General features: G+C 47.0%; 1 protein-coding gene across 1 annotated transcript; it reads right to left on the bottom strand.

The window, feature by feature from the left end:
• Positions 1-8,376: 8,376 nt before the first annotated feature.
• On the bottom strand, positions 8,377-14,203 carry Dpep3 (dipeptidase 3). Its single transcript, XM_032887979.1, has 10 exons — positions 13,812-14,203; positions 13,463-13,589; positions 12,884-13,013; positions 12,652-12,793; positions 12,300-12,369; positions 12,011-12,187; positions 11,013-11,097; positions 10,165-10,240; positions 9,662-9,797; positions 8,377-8,702 (listed from the first exon to the last, which is right to left on the bottom strand). Exons 1-10 carry the CDS (start codon positions 14,087-14,089, stop codon positions 8,457-8,459), a joined length of 1,467 nt encoding a protein of 488 aa, XP_032743870.1. The 5' UTR covers positions 14,090-14,203; the 3' UTR covers positions 8,377-8,456.
• Positions 14,204-18,009: the final 3,806 nt, after the last annotated feature.

Here is an 18,009-nt window from a genome sequence, read left to right on the forward strand (position 1 = left end):
CTGCCCCGCCCGCTCGCATTCCACCCCGCTGCGCTCACTTCCTCCACCCGCCCCCCGGGCCGCCCCTCGGGGGGCGGGGAGCAGGAGGGGCTCGGGTCGGCTCCTCCCCGAGGGGGGTTGAGGAGGTAGCGAGAGGACCCCGGGGAATGAAGTACTCTAGCTGCTGGAGGGCTGGGTTCCTGTGTGACTTTGGTTAAGGGGTTGCCCTCTCTGAGCCCCAGATGCGATACTTAATAAAGTGAGGGAAAGTCGTTTTAACTTTAGGGGTTTTATGATGGTGAGACGGAGCACAGGGTGCCCTGGCTCTGCGCCCTGAATCTAATTAGCTCTCAATCACTTTCTGTTATTTAGCGGGAAAGCTAGCCGAGCCTGCCCAATGTCTCAGTGTCCACCCCAAACCCTCTACAGTCTTTCATCACCCCTACGTACACGCTCCTCCATTTCCATCGTTACTTTCTAACGCTTCTCCAGGACTTTGGTAATCAAGTCGTCACGAACCTACAGCCTCTGCCCTCAGTCCTGCTCGCTGCAGCCTCTCCCGTAGATGGTGGTTGAAGACTGTAGTCCCCTCCTGGAGGAGTTCGCTGCCTCCTCGACCCAGCTATCTCATTTGAACTTGCTCCTTCATAGCCTCACCTCTTGTGGTTCCTGCACCCAAGTTCTTGCCTTTCTTGGTGCTAACTTCTTTCACACTCCGATAACTTATCTAGTCGCCTTTACTTGACAATTTTTATCTTTCCGAGTTGTTCTTTTGGCCTCCCCCCCCCCCCCGTCTTCCTTCCTATCAGAAAGCCCCAGGGCTCATCTTTCTGGTCTCTCTCTTTTCTTTCCCTCTTTCTGGCTTTGTCTTTAGAACTGGGGTTGACTCTAGGATCCGCGCCCTCTGCCGCCACCTCCCAGAACCAACTGCCTGGGTGGGCCGGTCGGCTTGGACCTCCCTGGAGCAGCTCCACAGCTAACCCTTCCCAGTCAGCTCTTCTGGGCTCTTCCGGGCCTCCCTCTCCTTCTGGCATCATTAACTGCTTCCCAGCTGCACTCTCCCCTCTGCGTCTCCTATCTTGCCCTCTTCTCTGTATAGAAGGCTCAGTGCTTACAAGCGTTTGTTCCTGCAGCAGACCCGAGTTCCCAGCACCCACATCAGGTAGCTCATGACTGCATGTAACTCCAGCTCCAGGGAATCTGATGCCCTCTGGCCTCTTCAGACCGGGGTACGTACACACACACACACACACACACACACACACACACACACACACACACTACCTTTAAATTTAAAAAAATAAAATGAGCAAGCAGAAATATAAGAAACATAAGCTATAAGTAATAAATAATAAAAATATAAGGAATGCAAGGTATAACTAAATACATTTTCCCAGTCAAACCAAAAACCAAGACCAAACAAGCAAACAAACAAAAAACAAGTGGGTGGCTACTGAGGAACAACACCTGAAGTTGACCTTTGCCTTTTTTGGCCTGAAGTTCACACACACACACACACACACACACACACACACACACACACACACACACACGGCAAGAAGATACCCATCTTTTCTTTCTTTTTTAAGAGTTCTTTTCTTTCTTCTTCTTTTTTTTTTTCTTTTTTGCTTTTTCCCCCCTAGACAGTCTCACTATGTAGCCCTGGCTGGCTTTGATCTCTATGTAGACCACGCTAGCCTCACAAGTGATTCTCCTGCCCCTGCCTCTGAGGAGCTAGAATAAAAGATGTGTACCACATTGCCTGGATGTTTTCTTTTTAACTATGTTTCTGTGTGTGTCTGTGTGAGTGTGTACAGGTGAGTTCAGGTGCCCTGGAAAATCAAAGGTGTCAATTCCCCTGGAGCTGCAGTTACAGGTAGTTGTGAGTTATCCGATGTGCATTGGGAGCTGAACTCCCGTGCTTAGCAAGTATCTACAAGGGCTCTTTTTTTTAAATATTTATTTATTTATTTTATGTATAAGTACACTATAACTGTCTTCAGACACACCAGAAGAGGGCATCAGATCTCATTACAGATGGTTGTGAGCCACCATGTGGTTGCTGGGATTTGAACTCAGGACCTCGGGAAGAACAGTCAGTGCTCTCAACCGCTGAGCCATCTCTCCAGCCCCTCTACAAGGGCTCTTAAGTATCCGGCCATTTCTCCAGCACTAGAGAGGCAGAGGCAGGTCAGGTCTATATATAGTAAGTTCCAGGCAGACAGAGGGAAAGAGACAGAAGATTGCAACAGAAATCCTAACATCTGATTATTAACAATTCCAGAAAGTGAAATTAAAATAGAGAAAAGTTTGAGCATTGTGGGCCACGCTGCACTCCTGGAACTCAGTAGAGATAAGAGGATGAGTGTGAGGACAGCCTGGGCTATGTACAATCCCTGTCTAAAAACTAAAGCAAAAGCAAAAAGAGAGGCTCACTCAAGATGTAGTTCAGTCGTTAGAGTGCTTTCCTTTTCTTTTCTTTTCTTTTTTAAAGATTTATTCATGGGGTTGGGGGTTTAGCTCAGTGGTAGAGTGCTTGCCTAGGAAGCGCAAGGCCCTGGGTTCGGTCCCCAGCTCCGAAAAAAAGAACCAAAAAAAAAAAAGATTTATTCATTTATTATATATAAGTACACTGTAGCTGTCTTCAGATACACCAGAAGAAGGGCTTGGGGATTTAGCTCAGTGGTAGAGCGCTTGCCTAGCACGCGTAAGGCCCTGGGTTCGGTCCCCAGCTCTGAAAAAAACAAACAAACAAACAAACAGATACACCAGAAGAGGGCATTGGATCTCCTTACAGATGGTTGTGAGCCACCATGTGGTTGCTGGGAATTGAACTCAGGACCTCTGGAAGAGTAATCGGGTGCTCTTAGCCGCTGAGCCATCTCTCCAGCCCTAGAGTGCTTTTCTACAGAAAATGGGATGTAAAAAGTACTGTGCTTCCCCATCCATATAATCTCAGTGCTTAGGCCAGAGGTAGAGGCAGGAGGCTCAGAAGTTCAAAGTTACCCTTCACTACATAGGGAGTTTGAAGCTGAACTGGGACATATGAGACCTTGTCTCAAAACCAAAACAAACAACCTGCCAAGGAAAAGCCCAATGGGGATGGAGCCCACAATCGTTGTGGTAGAGAAGCCAGACATGAGTCACAGAGCATGAGATTCCCACTGTAAGAAACGGGAGACTCCACAGAGACAAAAATCAGATTGGTGGTTGAGTGAGGATGAAGGAAGGAAATAGTAACTGTGTAAAGGTAGGTTTTTGTTTTTTGTTTTTTTGTTTTTTTGTTTTCTTTTTTTCGGAGCTGGGGACCGAATCCAGGGCCTTGCACTTGCTAGGCAAGCACTCTACCACTGAGCTAAATCCCCAACCCCAAAGGTAGGTTTTCTTTTACCGTGGCTAAAACATTACGGAAGTGTGATTTTACCAAAAGCCACTGGGGGCTCTGGGGAAATAGCTCAGTTCTAAAGTGCTTGCCTCATTGGACATTTAGGGTCCAATGAGGCAAGCACTCCTTAGACTCATTAGAGAATCACTTTGGAAGTGAGCCTCTGGGCACACTGACAGATTCTCTATGTTAGAATAGCCTCTAGTCTTGCCTGTGAGGAGCTAGTCTGGGACAATTGCAATGCAGAGCCGCCAATCACTGAGCTTTGGTTCTGGGCTGTGTAAAAAAGAAAGCAAGTTGAAAACTAGCATTAATTTTGTCTAATTCCTGACTGAAGAAGCATTGGGACCAGCTGCCTCAAGCTCCAACTCTGGTGACTTCCTTGTCATGATAGACTGAGCTCTGAAACTGTGACCCAAAGTAAATGCCTCTTTCCTTAAACTGTTTCTGTCTGGGATTTAATCACAGCATGGAGGAAATCAACAAATACACCTTGCAAACACGAAAACCTGATTTAACCCCAAGAATCCTATATTTAAAAAAAAAAGGGGAGGTTGGGGATTTAGCTCAGTGGTAGAGCGCTTGCCTAGGAAGCGCAAGGCCCTGGGTTCGGTCCCCAGCTCAGAAAAAAAGAACCAAAAAAAAAAAAGATAGTGGCTAGAGAGATGGCTTTGCAGTTAAGGGTACTCCCTCTTGTAAAGGACCTGGCTTGTGTTCCCAGCACCACATGGTGGCTCAGCGCTATCTGTCTGTAACTCCAGTTTCAGGGGATAGATGGCCTCTTCTGGCTTCTGTGGACTGTGACATAAATGTGGTACACATAAACTCATTATGCAAACACACACATGAACATTTAAAAAATAAATAAACTTGTAATCTCAGTAATAGGGAGTTAGAGAGAGAACCTTGGGGCTTACTAGTCAACCCATCTCAACCTTTCCTTTTTTTGTGTGTTGGGATTAAATCCCTATAGGTATAGCTATAGGTGGCAAAAGATCGTATGACAGGGAATACAGATGTTTAATAGGAATGGAAGACAGTTACCACCACCTCAGTACTTTCTCTCTGGACTTCTCCCTTCCTTTCTTTTAGAGATTTATTTATTCATTCATTCATTCATTTAATGTATATAAGTACACTGTAGCTATCTTAAGACACACCAGAAGAGGGCATCAGATCCCATTACAGATGGTTGTGAGCCACCATGCTGGGAATTGAACTCAGAACCTCTGGAAGAGCAGTCAGTGCTCTTAACCACTGAGCCATCTCTCCAGCTCTCTATTCCAGGTTTCTTTATTACATGTGTAGCCATGGCCCTTCCTGGCAGCCTTGGCCGTTAGTTCTTGAATTGCTTCTGTTCCCCTTTCATTTTTACTCGAAAGACTTCCTCATCCATCTCTGAGTAGCCTACTTCTTGGACTGTTTCAGGGGCCTCTTTTACCACCTTCGTGGCCTGACATGTCACCTGTGACCCTTTCCCCAGACCCTGATCCATGTTTTTTGTGTTTTTGAGACTAGGTCTCTCCTTGAACCCAAAGCTCTCTGATTCAGCTAGACATTTTACTCACTGACCCATCTCCCCAGCTCTGAATTGGTCTTCTGCATAGTTAACTTCATAGTATATAGAGTTCACCTCAATAAAGAATTTGCTCTAGCTATAAGGAAAACCTGAAAATTTATATAAGTAGGTGTGGTACAAACCAATAAGGCCAAGATCTTCAGGATGTAGGGGACCCAGTGTAACACCTCCTTCTCCAAAACAGTAACACAACTTGAAATGGGCCAGCAAGCCAAGCACACTCACGCCTTCTGTGGCAAGACCAACCATGGCAACTGAAACTATGGTTCCTGCAGGAGAACAGTGGCTGGCAGGGCCTACACGACCACTCCTGCTGTCACTGACAAGTCAGTGGTCCAAAGACAGAAGGAATCAAAAGACCAGCAGAATCGAGACTGTTTGAGATATCCCTGGCCTGCAATGAGGGTGTTAATGCATGTTTAAAAGAAAGCAGAGATGTGCTGGAGAAATGGCTCAGTGGTTAAGAGCACTGACTGCTCTTCCAGAGGACCTGAGTTCAAGTCCCAGCAACCACATGGTGGCTCACAACCATCTGTAATGGGGATCAGATGCCCTCTTCTGGTGTGTCTGAAGACAGCTACAGTGTACTTATATATAATAAATAAATCCTTTCAAAAAAAAAAAGAAAGCAGAGATATAAAAGGGTCTTGGTTCTGTTTTTTGTTTTGTTTGTTTGAGACAGGGTTTGTCTCTGGAACTCTTTCTGTAGATTAGGTTGACCTTGAACTCACAGAGATGTACCTGCCTCCGGAGTGCTGGGGAGAGAGAGAGTGCCTCCTAAGTGCCCCCACCACCCAGTGTGATATGCAAGGTTTTAAAGTATTAGATCCTAGGCATCTTCAACATAAGGGTTTGTTAGTTTAGGAATAGAAATGTATTAAGAAAGGAAAGGCCTGAGAGATTGGCTGCTCTTCCAGAGGTCCTGAGTTCAATTCCCAGCAACCACATGGTGGCTCACAACCATCTGTAAAGCGATCTGATGCCCTCTTCTGGTGTGTCTGAAGACAGCAACAGTGTACTCACATACATGAAGTAAATAACTAAAATTAAAAAAGAAAAAGAAGGGGTTGGGGATTTAGCTCAGTGGTAGAGCGCTTGTCTAGGAAGCGCAAGGCCCTGGGTTCAAGGCTCTCTGCGGGTGGGGGTGGGTCAGTGAACTGAAGCGGGAAGCTTCAAGGTGTGGCGTGAAGGAGAATGGCCCCAGGGAGGAGAACTATTTTTCAAAGAATGAGGTGTGTCACTGGAGGTGGGCACTGAGGTTTAAAAAACTCAGGCCCGGTCTCACTCTCTCTGCTGGCTGCGTGCAGATCAGGATGTAAAGCTCTCAGCAATTGTTCCAGCGCCAGGCCTGGCTGCTTTCCGCCATGATGTTGATGGACTCACTCTAAACTGTAAGCAAGCCCTCAATTAAACGCTTTGTCCTATAAGAGTTGCCTTGGTCGTGGTGTCTCTTCACAGCAGTAGAGCAGCAACCAAGACACTGGGTTTTTTGTTTGTTTGTTTGTTTTTTGTTTTGTTTTGTTTTGTTTTTTGTGTTGGGGCCTCAGCCCATGGCCTCACCCATGCAAACTAAGCCCTCTTATGCTCTACAACCCCAGTAATTTAGAAGTTTCATCTTGCAGTTCCCTCATGACTAATACCTTTTTATGTGGTTCCTTGAAATCTTTATTTCTTTCCTTGTGATATTTCTATTCAAACACCTTTTAAAAGTCTGTAGCAGGTATGTACGGTGTGCATGTATGGCACACCCTGCAAGTGTGGAGTTCGAAGACAACTTTGGGGAGTCAGTTCTCTCCTTTTGCCTCTACACGAGTTCTGGGGATCAGGCTCAAGTCTCCAGACTTGTCCTGTACCTGATGAGAATGAGTCATCTTGCCAGCCCTGTCTTGACTTTTTTTTTTTTTTTTTTTTTTTTTTTTTAGGGTCTGTATAGCCTGGCTGTCCTGAAATTTGCAATTTGCTTCATTGTAGACCAGGCTGTCCTCAAACTCACATAGCTCTGCCTGCCTCCTGAGTGCTGGGGTTAAAGGTGTACACATCTGGTTTTTAAATTTTTTTTTCTTTTCTTTTTTTCGGAGCTGGGACCAAACCCAGGGCCTTGCGCTTGCTAGGCAAGCACTCTACCACTGAGCTAAATCCCCAACACCTGGTTTTTAAATTTTTTAAAATATTTATTTATTATATATAAGTATACTATAGCTGTCTTCAGACACACCAGAAGAGGGCATCGGATCCCATTACAGATGGTTGTGAGCCACCATGTGGTTGCTGGAACTCAGGACCTCTAGGAAGAAGTCATCTCTCACCCACCTTTGTTTTCATTTCTTTTTCAAGACAGAATTTTTTTATATAATAGCCACGGCTATCCTGGAACTCACTACATAGACCAAGCAGACCAGACTTACCAAGGTCCATCTGCCTCTGCCTTCCATGTGCTGGGATTAAAGGCATTTTTTTGTTTGTTTTTATGAGACGTGAGATAGGGTCTCTCTTTGTAACCTTGGCTTTCCTGGATCTTGCTAAGTAGACCAGGCTGGCTTGAACTCACAAAGATCTACCTGCCTCTGCTTCCTGAGTGCTGGCATTAAAGGTAAGTGCTACTACGTTCAGTTCTGCTTTTAAAAATGTATTTGCCAGGCATGGTGAGATGCACCTACAGTCCCAGCACTTAGGGAGCAGAGGCAGGAGAATCTCTAAGTTTAAGGTCACCTGGACTGCACAGAGAGCACCAGGCCAGCAGAGTTACACAGTGAGGCCCCATCTCAAAAAAGAAAAAATTATGTGTATGACTGTTTTACCTTCATGTGTGTCTGCACCATGAGCATGCCGGGCACCTGAGGAAACCACAAGAGTAAAGAAGCCAACATGTGGGTGCTGGGAACCAAACCCATGTCCTCCTCAGCAACAGCAGCAAGAACTCTTTTTGTTTTTTTTTTTTTTTAAAGATTTATTTATTATATATAAGTACACTGTAGCTGTCTTCATCCACACCAGAAGAGGGCATCAGATCTCATTACAGATGGTTGTGAGCCACCATGTGGTTGCTGGGAATTGAACTCATGACCTCTGGAAGAGCAGTCAGTGCTCTTAACCACTGAGCCATCTCTCCAGCCCCAAACTGATTCTTATATGGAGCAAGGAAAGCTAGGTACAGGCTTGAAATTCTAGTCCTTGGATGGCAGAGACAGGGGGATCACTTGAATCCATGAGTTCCAGGCCAGTCTGGACAACACGGACTCCTCGTAACTCCAAAACAAGATAAAAAACTTGTAAACCAAACAACAACAACAAATACAGCCTTTCACTGGGAACACATTCACTGTGGTGGTGAGCTCTGTTACACTGCTATGCGCTCTATCTGTGAGTTCTCTCACCAAGAATCCTCCCGGCCCAAATCCCAGTAAAGAGTGAGGACGAGGATGCATGCACTTGGCCTGGTGTTTCAGGTATTTATTCTTAACATAAGCTGGGGCCTGGGCAGTGAGGAGGGGAACGGTGTGGGTTTTGCTAAACTCACCTGTGGCCAGAGCAACAAAGCCAAAGGGTGAGGGCTGGGGAGGTGACAGCAGCCACGAGGCCTAGCAAGGGGCATGGCGGGGCTTTGGAGGCCCTCTGGAGCACCTGGCTACTTGGCAGCTTGGTCACCTTCAAGTGTGTGTCCTGAGACTGAGGCAGCAGGTGGGAGTGGCAGGTGCTGCTCTGCTGCCTCTCTGGGAACTCGACCTCCACAGGGCTCTGCCCAAGGCTTTTTTCTCTCACCTGGGGGAGGGAGTCAACACTAAGACACCCAACAACCTATCAGTGAGCCACCCATCTGATTGTAGCTTAACAAACCTGTAATCTGTAATCAGCTAAAACTCCCAAACAGCTGTGAGCCCTCTCTCTCTCTCTCTCTCTCTCTCTCTCTCTCTCTCTCTCTCTCTCTCTCTCTCTCCCCCCCCTCTCTCTCTCCCTCTCTTTTCTCTCTCTCTTTAGACAGGGACAGGGTTTCTCTGTATAGTCCTGGCTGTCCTAGAACTCACTCTCTTCCTGGAACTCAGAGCTCTGCCTGCCTCTGCCTCCTGAGTGCCGAGGGGCGTGGATTAGTGTCACCAACGCCCAGGCTAGCCTCAAACTCAGAGATCCACCCGCTTCCACCTCCCAAGTGTTGGGATTAAAGGCGTGCACCAGGACAGCCAACTATTTTCTTGAGGTAGCAGGATCTACACCTGATAGCTGCCCAAATAAAAGGACATGGAAGAAGGAGGCTTTGGCCTTTTGCCTGCTTGCCCTCTTTTTCCATGGAAGGTTCATTTATCCCGTCTCCTGTATTCCTTTTTTTTTTTTTTTTTTTTTTGTTTTTTTTTTTTTCGGACCTGGGGACCGAACCCAGGGCCTTGCGCTTCCTAGGCAAGCGCTCTACCACTGAGCTAAATCCCCAACCCCTTCCTGTATTCCTAAGTAGTATTAAAACCTACTTCTTTGGGATTCTGATGGATACTGACTGAAGACCAACAGCTTTCCAGGAACCCTCTAGGACTCTAGCACTGCTTTGGGACTGCCGAGTTATCCAGTCGTGTGGACTGAGCAGCTACTCCATTCTTGGCCTTCCATCAAGAGACAGCCATTGTTAAACTACCCCGGACCTCTGCCAGTTAACACTCCATATAATCTCTATCAATTGTCTTCTTTTAGAGAGGCCTGACTAACACACTATCCTTTCTCCATAACTCGTGTACCTGTTCCACTTGTCTGAAGACCCGAAGCAGGTTTCCTCGAAGGACACCTTGAAGCTCTTGTTCACCCCAGCCTCGTCTCAGCAACTCCTCTAAGAGCACTGGGTATGTAGACACATCCTCCAGCCCCTGAGGGAACCTGTGCAGATAACCACCCTGAGACCTCGGTCTTAATCCTGGTCTAGAACCTGCTGTCCCACCAGCCCCAGGCATATATGACTAAAACTAAGGGCTAAATTCTTTAGATTAGTGAACACGTTAGAAAGGATGGATTCAACCTGTGGCTATACCCACACAGATCTTCTGGGCAAGGGCGTGGTACATGAATGGAATTCCTGTTTACCTGGGAATGGGGAGAGGAGGCAGGGGTGAGGACGTGGGGGTGGGGGCTGGAAGACCAGAACTTGTAGGTGAGGTCTGAAGGACGATCAGTCTTTTGGATGGGAAAACTGAGGCTAAGAGATTTGGTGCTACAGCCTAGCCCAAGATAAGCCCAGGGGAAATACCTTCCAGACCCATCATAGCTTCCACCAATCCCAATGAATTCAGATCCAATGACTGTCCTGATGTGGTCAAAATGATCTAGAAAGTAGAAGAATTAGCAATTGGGGACATTTCTAATCTGAGGAAATTTGGTCCTGACCAGTTCCCCTGCCCTCCTGGCTGTGGCAGCTGCTCATGCAGGAGTCCTACACGTGTATAAGTCTGAATGTGGTAAGAACTGAGACAAGGCTTGATTAGACCTTTCCTTTCCCCTAGGTTCCCTGAAGACCTTGTGGGGGCTCTGCCTGACCTGTCTAAAGGTGTGGGAATTAACTGGGGTTCAAAGATTGAGAGCAAAAATGGAACTTAGAGGTGTCAAACCCATCAGCACTGACTAGTCTGACATCCAGGTGGCAGTGCCGAGCTGAGTTTAAGGTCCCTGGAAGGTCTGCCATTGTGCAGCATGTGCTAGATTTTAAGAGCTGTCTGAGAGTCCTGGTGGCTACAGTTCAAGTTGGAACTGTGAGGAGTTGAGGTGTGGGTGCAGCAGGGTTGGAGAGATGGCTCAGTGGTTAAGAGCATTGGCTGCCCTTCCAGAGGACCCAGGTTCAATGCCCAGCACCTACGTAGTGGCTTACAACTATCTCTAACTCTAATTCCAAGGGAGGTGACATCTTCTGTCCTGGAGACCTCCATGGGGCACCAGGGATGCACATGATACACAGACATACATGCAGGGGAAAACAAAACACAAACTTTTTTTTTTTTTTTTTGGTTCTTTTTTTCGGAGCTGGGGATCGAACCCAGGGCCTTGTGGTTTTTTTTTTTTTTTTTTTTTTTTTTAATTAAGAAAAGTTGAGGTGGGACGTACCTGCTACAGTGGACACATTAGCAAGCAGACTGCACTGCAGCACCCCCATGGACAGTGTCACCATCACGATGCCACCATTCTTCTTCTACAGGGACAGACAAAGGGGCAGTCAGTCCAGCCTATCTGGACTGCTAATGTGCTTGCTTCCCTTGCAGTGGGGACCCTTGAAAGACAGCAATCCAGCAGGTGCTGAAAGAACCTTTTCTCTTGGGTTTGGAGGTCTCTGAAATGGATTTGGGCCTGCATTTCGGAGATGGAGGAGGCTTAACCAGCCTGATACTTGGGGTCAAGTACCTCCTCCTAGACATGGTGGCACGTGCCTGTAAGCCCAGCCTTAGGAGGCTGAGGCAGAAGAATTATGAGGTCCAGGGCAGGCTGATTTATGCAAGATGCCCTATCTCAAACAAACAAACAAACAAACAAACAAACAAACAGGAATCTTCCTCTTTATCCGTTTTAGAATTTTGAGACAGGACCTTGACAAGTAGCCCAGGCTAGCTTCGACCTCCTGCCTCATGAGGCAGGAGCATGATCTTCCTGCCTCAACCTCTCAAGTGTTTGGATTCCTGGCATGTGCCACTATGCCTGGCTTCAAGGCCCTCTAGATAAGTCCTAATCCCAGCACTTGAGAGGCAGAAACAGGTAGGCCTCTGAGTTCAAGGCCAGCCTGGTCTACAGATCAAGTTTCAGGACAGCCTGGGCTACATAGAGAAACCCTGTCTGGGTGGGAAGGGGGATAGACAGGTTAGATGGGTTGTTCTTGACCTTCCTAATTCAGTTCCTCGTGCTGTGGCCCCTGGCCATAAAATTATTTTCATTACTACTTTATGCAATAGCAAGAGATAGCATAATTTTGCTACTGTTGTAGATCATAATATAAATATTTTTGGAGACAGAGATTTGCCAAAGGGGTCTCAATCCACAGGTTGAGAGTTGCTGGTCTAGATAAAGTGTATTTAGTCCTTGGTTCGAGAGTCCTAGGTGGCCACTCCACTTACCAGAAGCTGCAGTATGTCATCAGGAACATTCAGCAAGTTGTCACACACTGATCTAGCCGCTGAGTGGGAGAAGATCACAGGAGCCCGGGACACCTCCAGGGTTCGCTTCACTAAGGTGTCTGAGGCATGGGACAAATCTATCATCATACCTATGCGGTTCATTTCTTCCACTACTTTCTGCAGGGACAATTGGGTTTGGGAGGGAGAAGAGTGTGTCAGGGAGCAAAGGGTGTTCAGGTATCTGTAGGACACACAGGGTAGAGGAGAGGTGACATGCTAGAACCCTCACCTCTCCAAAGCTCGTCAACCCGCTGATGTTGGTGTAGAAATGGTGTCTGAATTTCGTGGCACTTTCTGCCCTGCAAGACAGACAAGAGAAAACAAATCTTGCTGGCTATAGCTTGGCTATCAGTGACTGGGGCTCTGTTTTTCCATCCTACGTCTAGAACAGATGAGGACCGGGCTCAGCTACTTTCTGGAAGTGTGAGGAACCAGCGAGAAGTCCAGCCTCTGTCCAGCCTCCCCCAAAGGGTCGCTTTAACTTCACTTCCTTTGTCAGGCCCGTGCCAGGAAGGGCCTCACCACACCGTTCTCCTTCGCCACACGTCTGACAGGCCATCCCAGCCAGGCACTGTGCTCACCAGGGTGTGCTGCAGGTGAAGGTAAGTGTCAGGTAGCGGACTCCTAGCTCGTAGAAACTGCGCAGCACAGCGAGGCTGGTGTCCAGTGAGTGACCACCCTCTAGTCCAATGAGGCAGGCCAGCTTCTGAGTGCTATTCAGACCTAGAAAGGTTGGCAGGAGGGGGAGGAATCAAAGGGCCGCATCCCAAGGAAAAACCACTGGAGTCAAACCCATGCTGTTTCTTGGCTCACCATCAGCTGAGGTCACGAGCTCCAACTCGGGGTAAGCAGAACACAGGCGTCGGATGAGGTCGATCTGCTCCAGGGCTACGCGCACGGCATCCCGATCCTGGGTTTGGCATGGGATGTAGGCTGACCAGAACTAGGAGTGAATTCAGAGGTCCACAGTGAGGCCAGTATGGTCTTCAAAGCTTTTGGCCTGCCATTCCTTCCTTAGCGCCCACAGCACCCATTTAAGTCAATGACTCTCCATAGTACCCTCATGATAACTAAGCCTGCTAGCCTGTGTCCCTGCTGTGGACGAGTGACACACAGCTGCAGTTTGTCCATGATCCTGTGTGAATGTCCCAGGCAATGTTAACCATAGCCTTTGTGGGTCCAGCAACACCACTACCCCCCCCCACACAAGGGATTTTATATGTATTTCCACTGAACCCAAGCATCTAAATAGCTCTTCTGTGTTGACCTTCAAAGCCTTTGTATGCTCTTACATAATGGTGGACTGCATGCTCTAAATGCCTAGTTTTTGAGAGCCTGGCCTACTCAGGTTTCTGTGGTCCCAACGTTCCCATCATTCTGACACTGCGTTACCTGGGCACCCACAAGGCCATCCCTGAGCCTATCCAGGCTGGTCTGGCCACGGGTGAAATTGTGCAGATTCACATCCTGCAGCTTGTTCTGGAAAAGTTCTCTCAGGAGCAGAGGCAGGTCGTTGTGGCTGGAGATGTTGTGGTTAGTGTGAGAACACGGCCTCCAGAGCAGGGCAGTTCCATGGGCAATGGGGCCAAAGGGAGGGGAGGTACCCGTGTATGGCAAAAGGGAAGGTAGGGGTGTGTGTGTGTGTGTGTGTGTGTGTGTGTGTGTGTGTGTGTGTGTGTGGGGGGGGGGCTCCTAGATAGTATAGTTTAGCCCCCAGTGCCTCACACCCGCATATACGCACCCATCCACAAGTGGGAAGTCTCGCATCAGGGCCAGTGCTTGCTCTCGAAGGCGAGGGTCACTGGTCACGCCTGACGTAGTTGTGTCATTAGGAATGCCTGGAGTGGTCATGGCACTGGAGGCTCCCGGTGAGGTCGGAGCACTGGAGAGGCTCGGAGTAGTCTGGTTGCAGGTTACCCATAGTGACGGAATTAGAAGTAACACCCCCAACAGGGATAGCCAGTGCCCCAGAGGCCTCAGGCTGAGCGCGCGTGGACCCTCAGGACCCGTGGGTTGCATGTTGCTCAGTCTTGGTCACAAAAGCCTGAGAAGGGCAGGGATAGGGCAGAGGGTGACAATGGGGTTCGGACCTTCGATTCAGGGTACCTAGGACGTCGCCTTGCTTGTAAGGGCTTCCAGTCACCCTGCTCTGCAACGGACGCTCTGGAATTTTCCACTCCTACAAACGGAGTCGCTAGAGGGCGCCACTGCCCTTCCGTTTCCCCAAGCAAAAGGGCGCCCCCTTGGGCCTGGCGGGTCTCTGTTTGCAGCATGCATCAACTACCTCATTGCTGTTTGTGGCTGAGTTGAAGGAGCCAAATAGTGGGGAACAACAGCCAGGGAGGGGCCCAGAAATCTAACTAATCTCACCCCCCACTAGACCTATGTGTCTGAAAGTGCTGGTGCCCTCAGTGAAGTCAAATATTCTGTGATATGCTAAGTTCCGCTTAGAGGAGTGAAATAGGTCTGTGTGGGTTTTGTTAGGTTTTAGCCTTGTTTTTGAAGTGAGGTCTTGTTATGTTGCCTGGGCTGGCCTGGAACTCCTGAGCTCTCTCTATCAGGAATACTACTATCATCTGGGGATACACTACCACTAACGGAAGAGAGACTGCTGGATGTATAATCCTAGAAGTCAGAAGGCAAAGGCGGGCTGTGAGTTTGTAGCCATCTTGGGTAACATAGCAATACCCTACATCAAAAGAAAACAACAAAACCCATCAAGTCATGTGTAGTAACTCGTGCACATAATTCCAACACTTGGAAGATTGATGCAGGAGGATGTCAAAGCATTCAAAGCCAACCTGTGCTACACAGAGTTCCAGGCCAGCCAGAACTATATGGAGAAAGATCCTGTTCTCTAACCAACCATTAAAAAGCACGATTCTCTGCTGAGAAACCTGCATCTTTATTAATTTCCTTTTCCTAAGTACCCCACCCCTCCCTGAACATTTCTTTCAATATATACTAAAACCGTTTCATAATACATTTCTGGGGTTGGAGAGGTGGCTCAGCGGTTAAGACTATGTCTTCTCTTCTAGAGACCCTGAGTTCAATTCCCAGCAACCACATAGTGGCTCACAACCACCTAGAGTGGGATCTAGTGCCCTCTTCTGGTATGCAAGTGTATGTGCAGGTGAAGCACTTATACATAAAATAATAATTAATAATAATAATAATAATAATAAATTTCTACTGTCCTCACAAAGAAAATGAAGGACATCAAAATGACTCAGCGGGTACAGGCTCTTGCCGTGCCGGTCAAACTGTTTGAGTTCCATGTCTAGATATTTTACATTTATTTTGCTTTCTGAGACCGATTTCTCTGTGTAGCCCTGGCTGTCCTGGAACTTGCTCTGTAGACCAGGGTCACTTACTCTACCACTAAATTATACCCTAGATTTTACTTAACTTCTTCATTTTTTTTAAAATTTCATTTTATTATTAGCACTATGTATGTGAAGGATTAGGGTGGGGTGCCTACAGGCTGTGGCATTCAGATTGAGGTCAGAGGCCAGTGTTGGGGGAGTCTGCTCTCAGCCTCCACCTTGCCGAAGCAGGATCTCTTTTGTTTCTGTTGCTATGCTTCAGACCCTTCTAGCTGGCTCAAATGCTTGCCAGAGATTCTGCCTCTGCCTCCCATCTTCCTGCAAGGGTGCTGGGATTACAGATACATGTTTTAAAAATGAGATCTGGCAGTGGCACGTGCCTTTAATCCCAGCACTCACGAGGCAGAAGCAGGTGGATCTCTGAGTTTGAGGCCAGTTGATATCTACAGTTCCAGGCTACCCAGGGCTGCATGTGTGACCCTGTATGTATACATACATACATAATGCATACATACATACATACATACATACATACATACATATATATATATATATATATTCTTTTATGAGTACACTGTTGCTGTCTTAGACACACCAGAAGAAGGCATCAGATCCCATTACAGATGGTTGTGAGCCACCATGTGGTTGCTGGGAATTGAACTCAGGATCTCTGGAAGAGCAGTGAGTGCTCTTAACTGCTGAGCCATTTCTCCAGCCTGAGACCCTATTTTTTTTTTCAAGACAGGTTTTCTCTGTGTAGTCCTGGCTGACCTTAACTCCTGAAATCACATCGCTTAGACTCCTTGCCAAAGAATCACTCACACCAGACAGACAGACAGGCAGGCAGACAGACACTACAGCAGGGGTTCCAATGTCCCAGCTCTTCTCATATTCTCCTAAGTGGCAGCTGGCTCTGCTTGCCAGTGTCTTTTGGCTGTCACAGACTAGCCTTGGCATTCAGAGCATTTCTACCTGTAGGGCAGAGTCAGCCCCATAAAATGGATATGCTGGCATATTCCTATAATCCCAGCACTCAGGAGGCTGAGGCAAAAGGATTGTCACAAGTTTGAGGACAGCCTGGATTACGTAGCAAGATTATTTCCAAAAAAAAATAAAAGATTAAGTCCCAGCACCATAAGACCCCATAAGTATCTAGTTCCCACTGGCACCCGCCTTTTCCTTTGTTTCTACAGTCAAGGAAGGTGCACACAGCTTTTGGAATTCATCTTCTGAGCTCACTTCAGTGTCACTTTTCTAGCAACTACACAGTCACAAAGTTGGTTCACGCCTATAATCGCAGCAATGAGAAGGCTGGCTCAGGAAAAGTGTCTTGCACTAGGGGGCATTCTCTACTGTAAAATGTAATACTATAGAATGTAATATACAATGTACTATACAATATAGGCCAAGCCAGGCTATAAACCTTGTTTCAAAACAAACAAAACCCAAACAATAAAGAAATCAAAATTTAAAAGTAAAGATAACACTATTAGAACTTACTGGTTGACAGGTTAGAGCAAAGCCAAAATGGAGTCTGAGGCAAAGGGGAAAACTTCTGACAAGATGTTATGTGAGTGTGGCTCATCCACTAGCTGACCCCACCATCTATTTTTTGACTAAGAGTTTATTGAGATCCATTGTATGCCAGCCATTGAGCCTTGAGTCATGCAGAAACTATGGGATGAGACAGAGGGACATGATGGACTGCGTCTTTAATGTCAGACCTCTAGATTCTGAAGCAAGATGGCCAGCAAGTTTGAGGCCAGCCAATAAGTCTAGTCTATAAGTTGATCTACAAGCTATCCAGGGATACATAGCAACTCTGCCTTAAAAAATGTATACAACTAGGGATAGGGGCTCACCAAGACTGAACTGACAACTAGGGATCTTGTCTGGGTCTGACCTAGGTTTTCAGAATATATTAAGTAGCTTCATGTTCTTGTGGGATATCTTATAGTAGGACCAGGGGCTATCTCTGATATTTTTGCCTGCTTTTGGGACCCTTTTCCTCCTACTGGGTTGCCTTGTCCAGCCTTAATATAAGGGGAGGTGCCTAGTTTTATTGTAACCTGATATGCCATGTTTGGTTGATATCTCTGGGAGGCTTGCCCTTTTCTGAAGGGAAACTGAGGGGCAGATCTGGAGAGGAGGACTGGGAGGAAGGAGGGAGGGGAAACTGTGGTCTAAATGCAATATATCAGAGAAGAATAAATATAAAGAAAAAATAGGGTGATAAAATAAGTAATAGTAGCTCAGTGGTTAAGAGCACTGACTGCTTTTCCGGAGATCCTGAGTTCAATTCCCAGCAACCACATGGTGGTTCACAACCATCTGTAATGGGATCTGATGCCCTCTTCTGGTGTGTCTGAAGACAGCTACAGTGTACTTATATATAATAAATAAATCTTTTTTTTAAAGTGATAGAATATGCAGGTATCCACGATTGGAGTTGTAGCTTAGTGATATGGTACTTAAGTGGCTTGTGCAAGGCTCTGAGTTTGAGTCTCAATAACAACAACACAGACACACATGCTACAATTTCAGACAATTATAATTACTATGGAAACAAGGTTCTGTGTGGTAGCTTATGCCTACAATCCCAGCCCTTGTTAA

The sequence above is a fragment of the Rattus rattus genome, chromosome 17 (genome assembly GCF_011064425.1).
Source record: "Rattus rattus isolate New Zealand chromosome 17, Rrattus_CSIRO_v1, whole genome shotgun sequence".
In the NCBI taxonomy this organism is placed as follows: Eukaryota; Metazoa; Chordata; class Mammalia; order Rodentia; family Muridae; genus Rattus; species Rattus rattus.

Bases quoted from the DNA above. Each gene is read 5' to 3' on its own strand.
- Dpep3 (XM_032887979.1), bottom strand. From the start codon at position 14,089: ATGCAACCCACGGGTCCTGAGGGTCCACGCGCGCTCAGCCTGAGGCCT. The intron at 13,014-13,462 runs GTAACGCAGTGT...ATTCACTCCTAG, and splicing joins ATGGCCTTGTGGGTGCCCAG to TTCTGGTCAGCCTACATCCC. The intron at 12,188-12,299 runs GTGAGGGTTCTA...TTGTCCCTGCAG, and splicing joins GGTTGACGAGCTTTGGAGAG to AAAGTAGTGGAAGAAATGAA.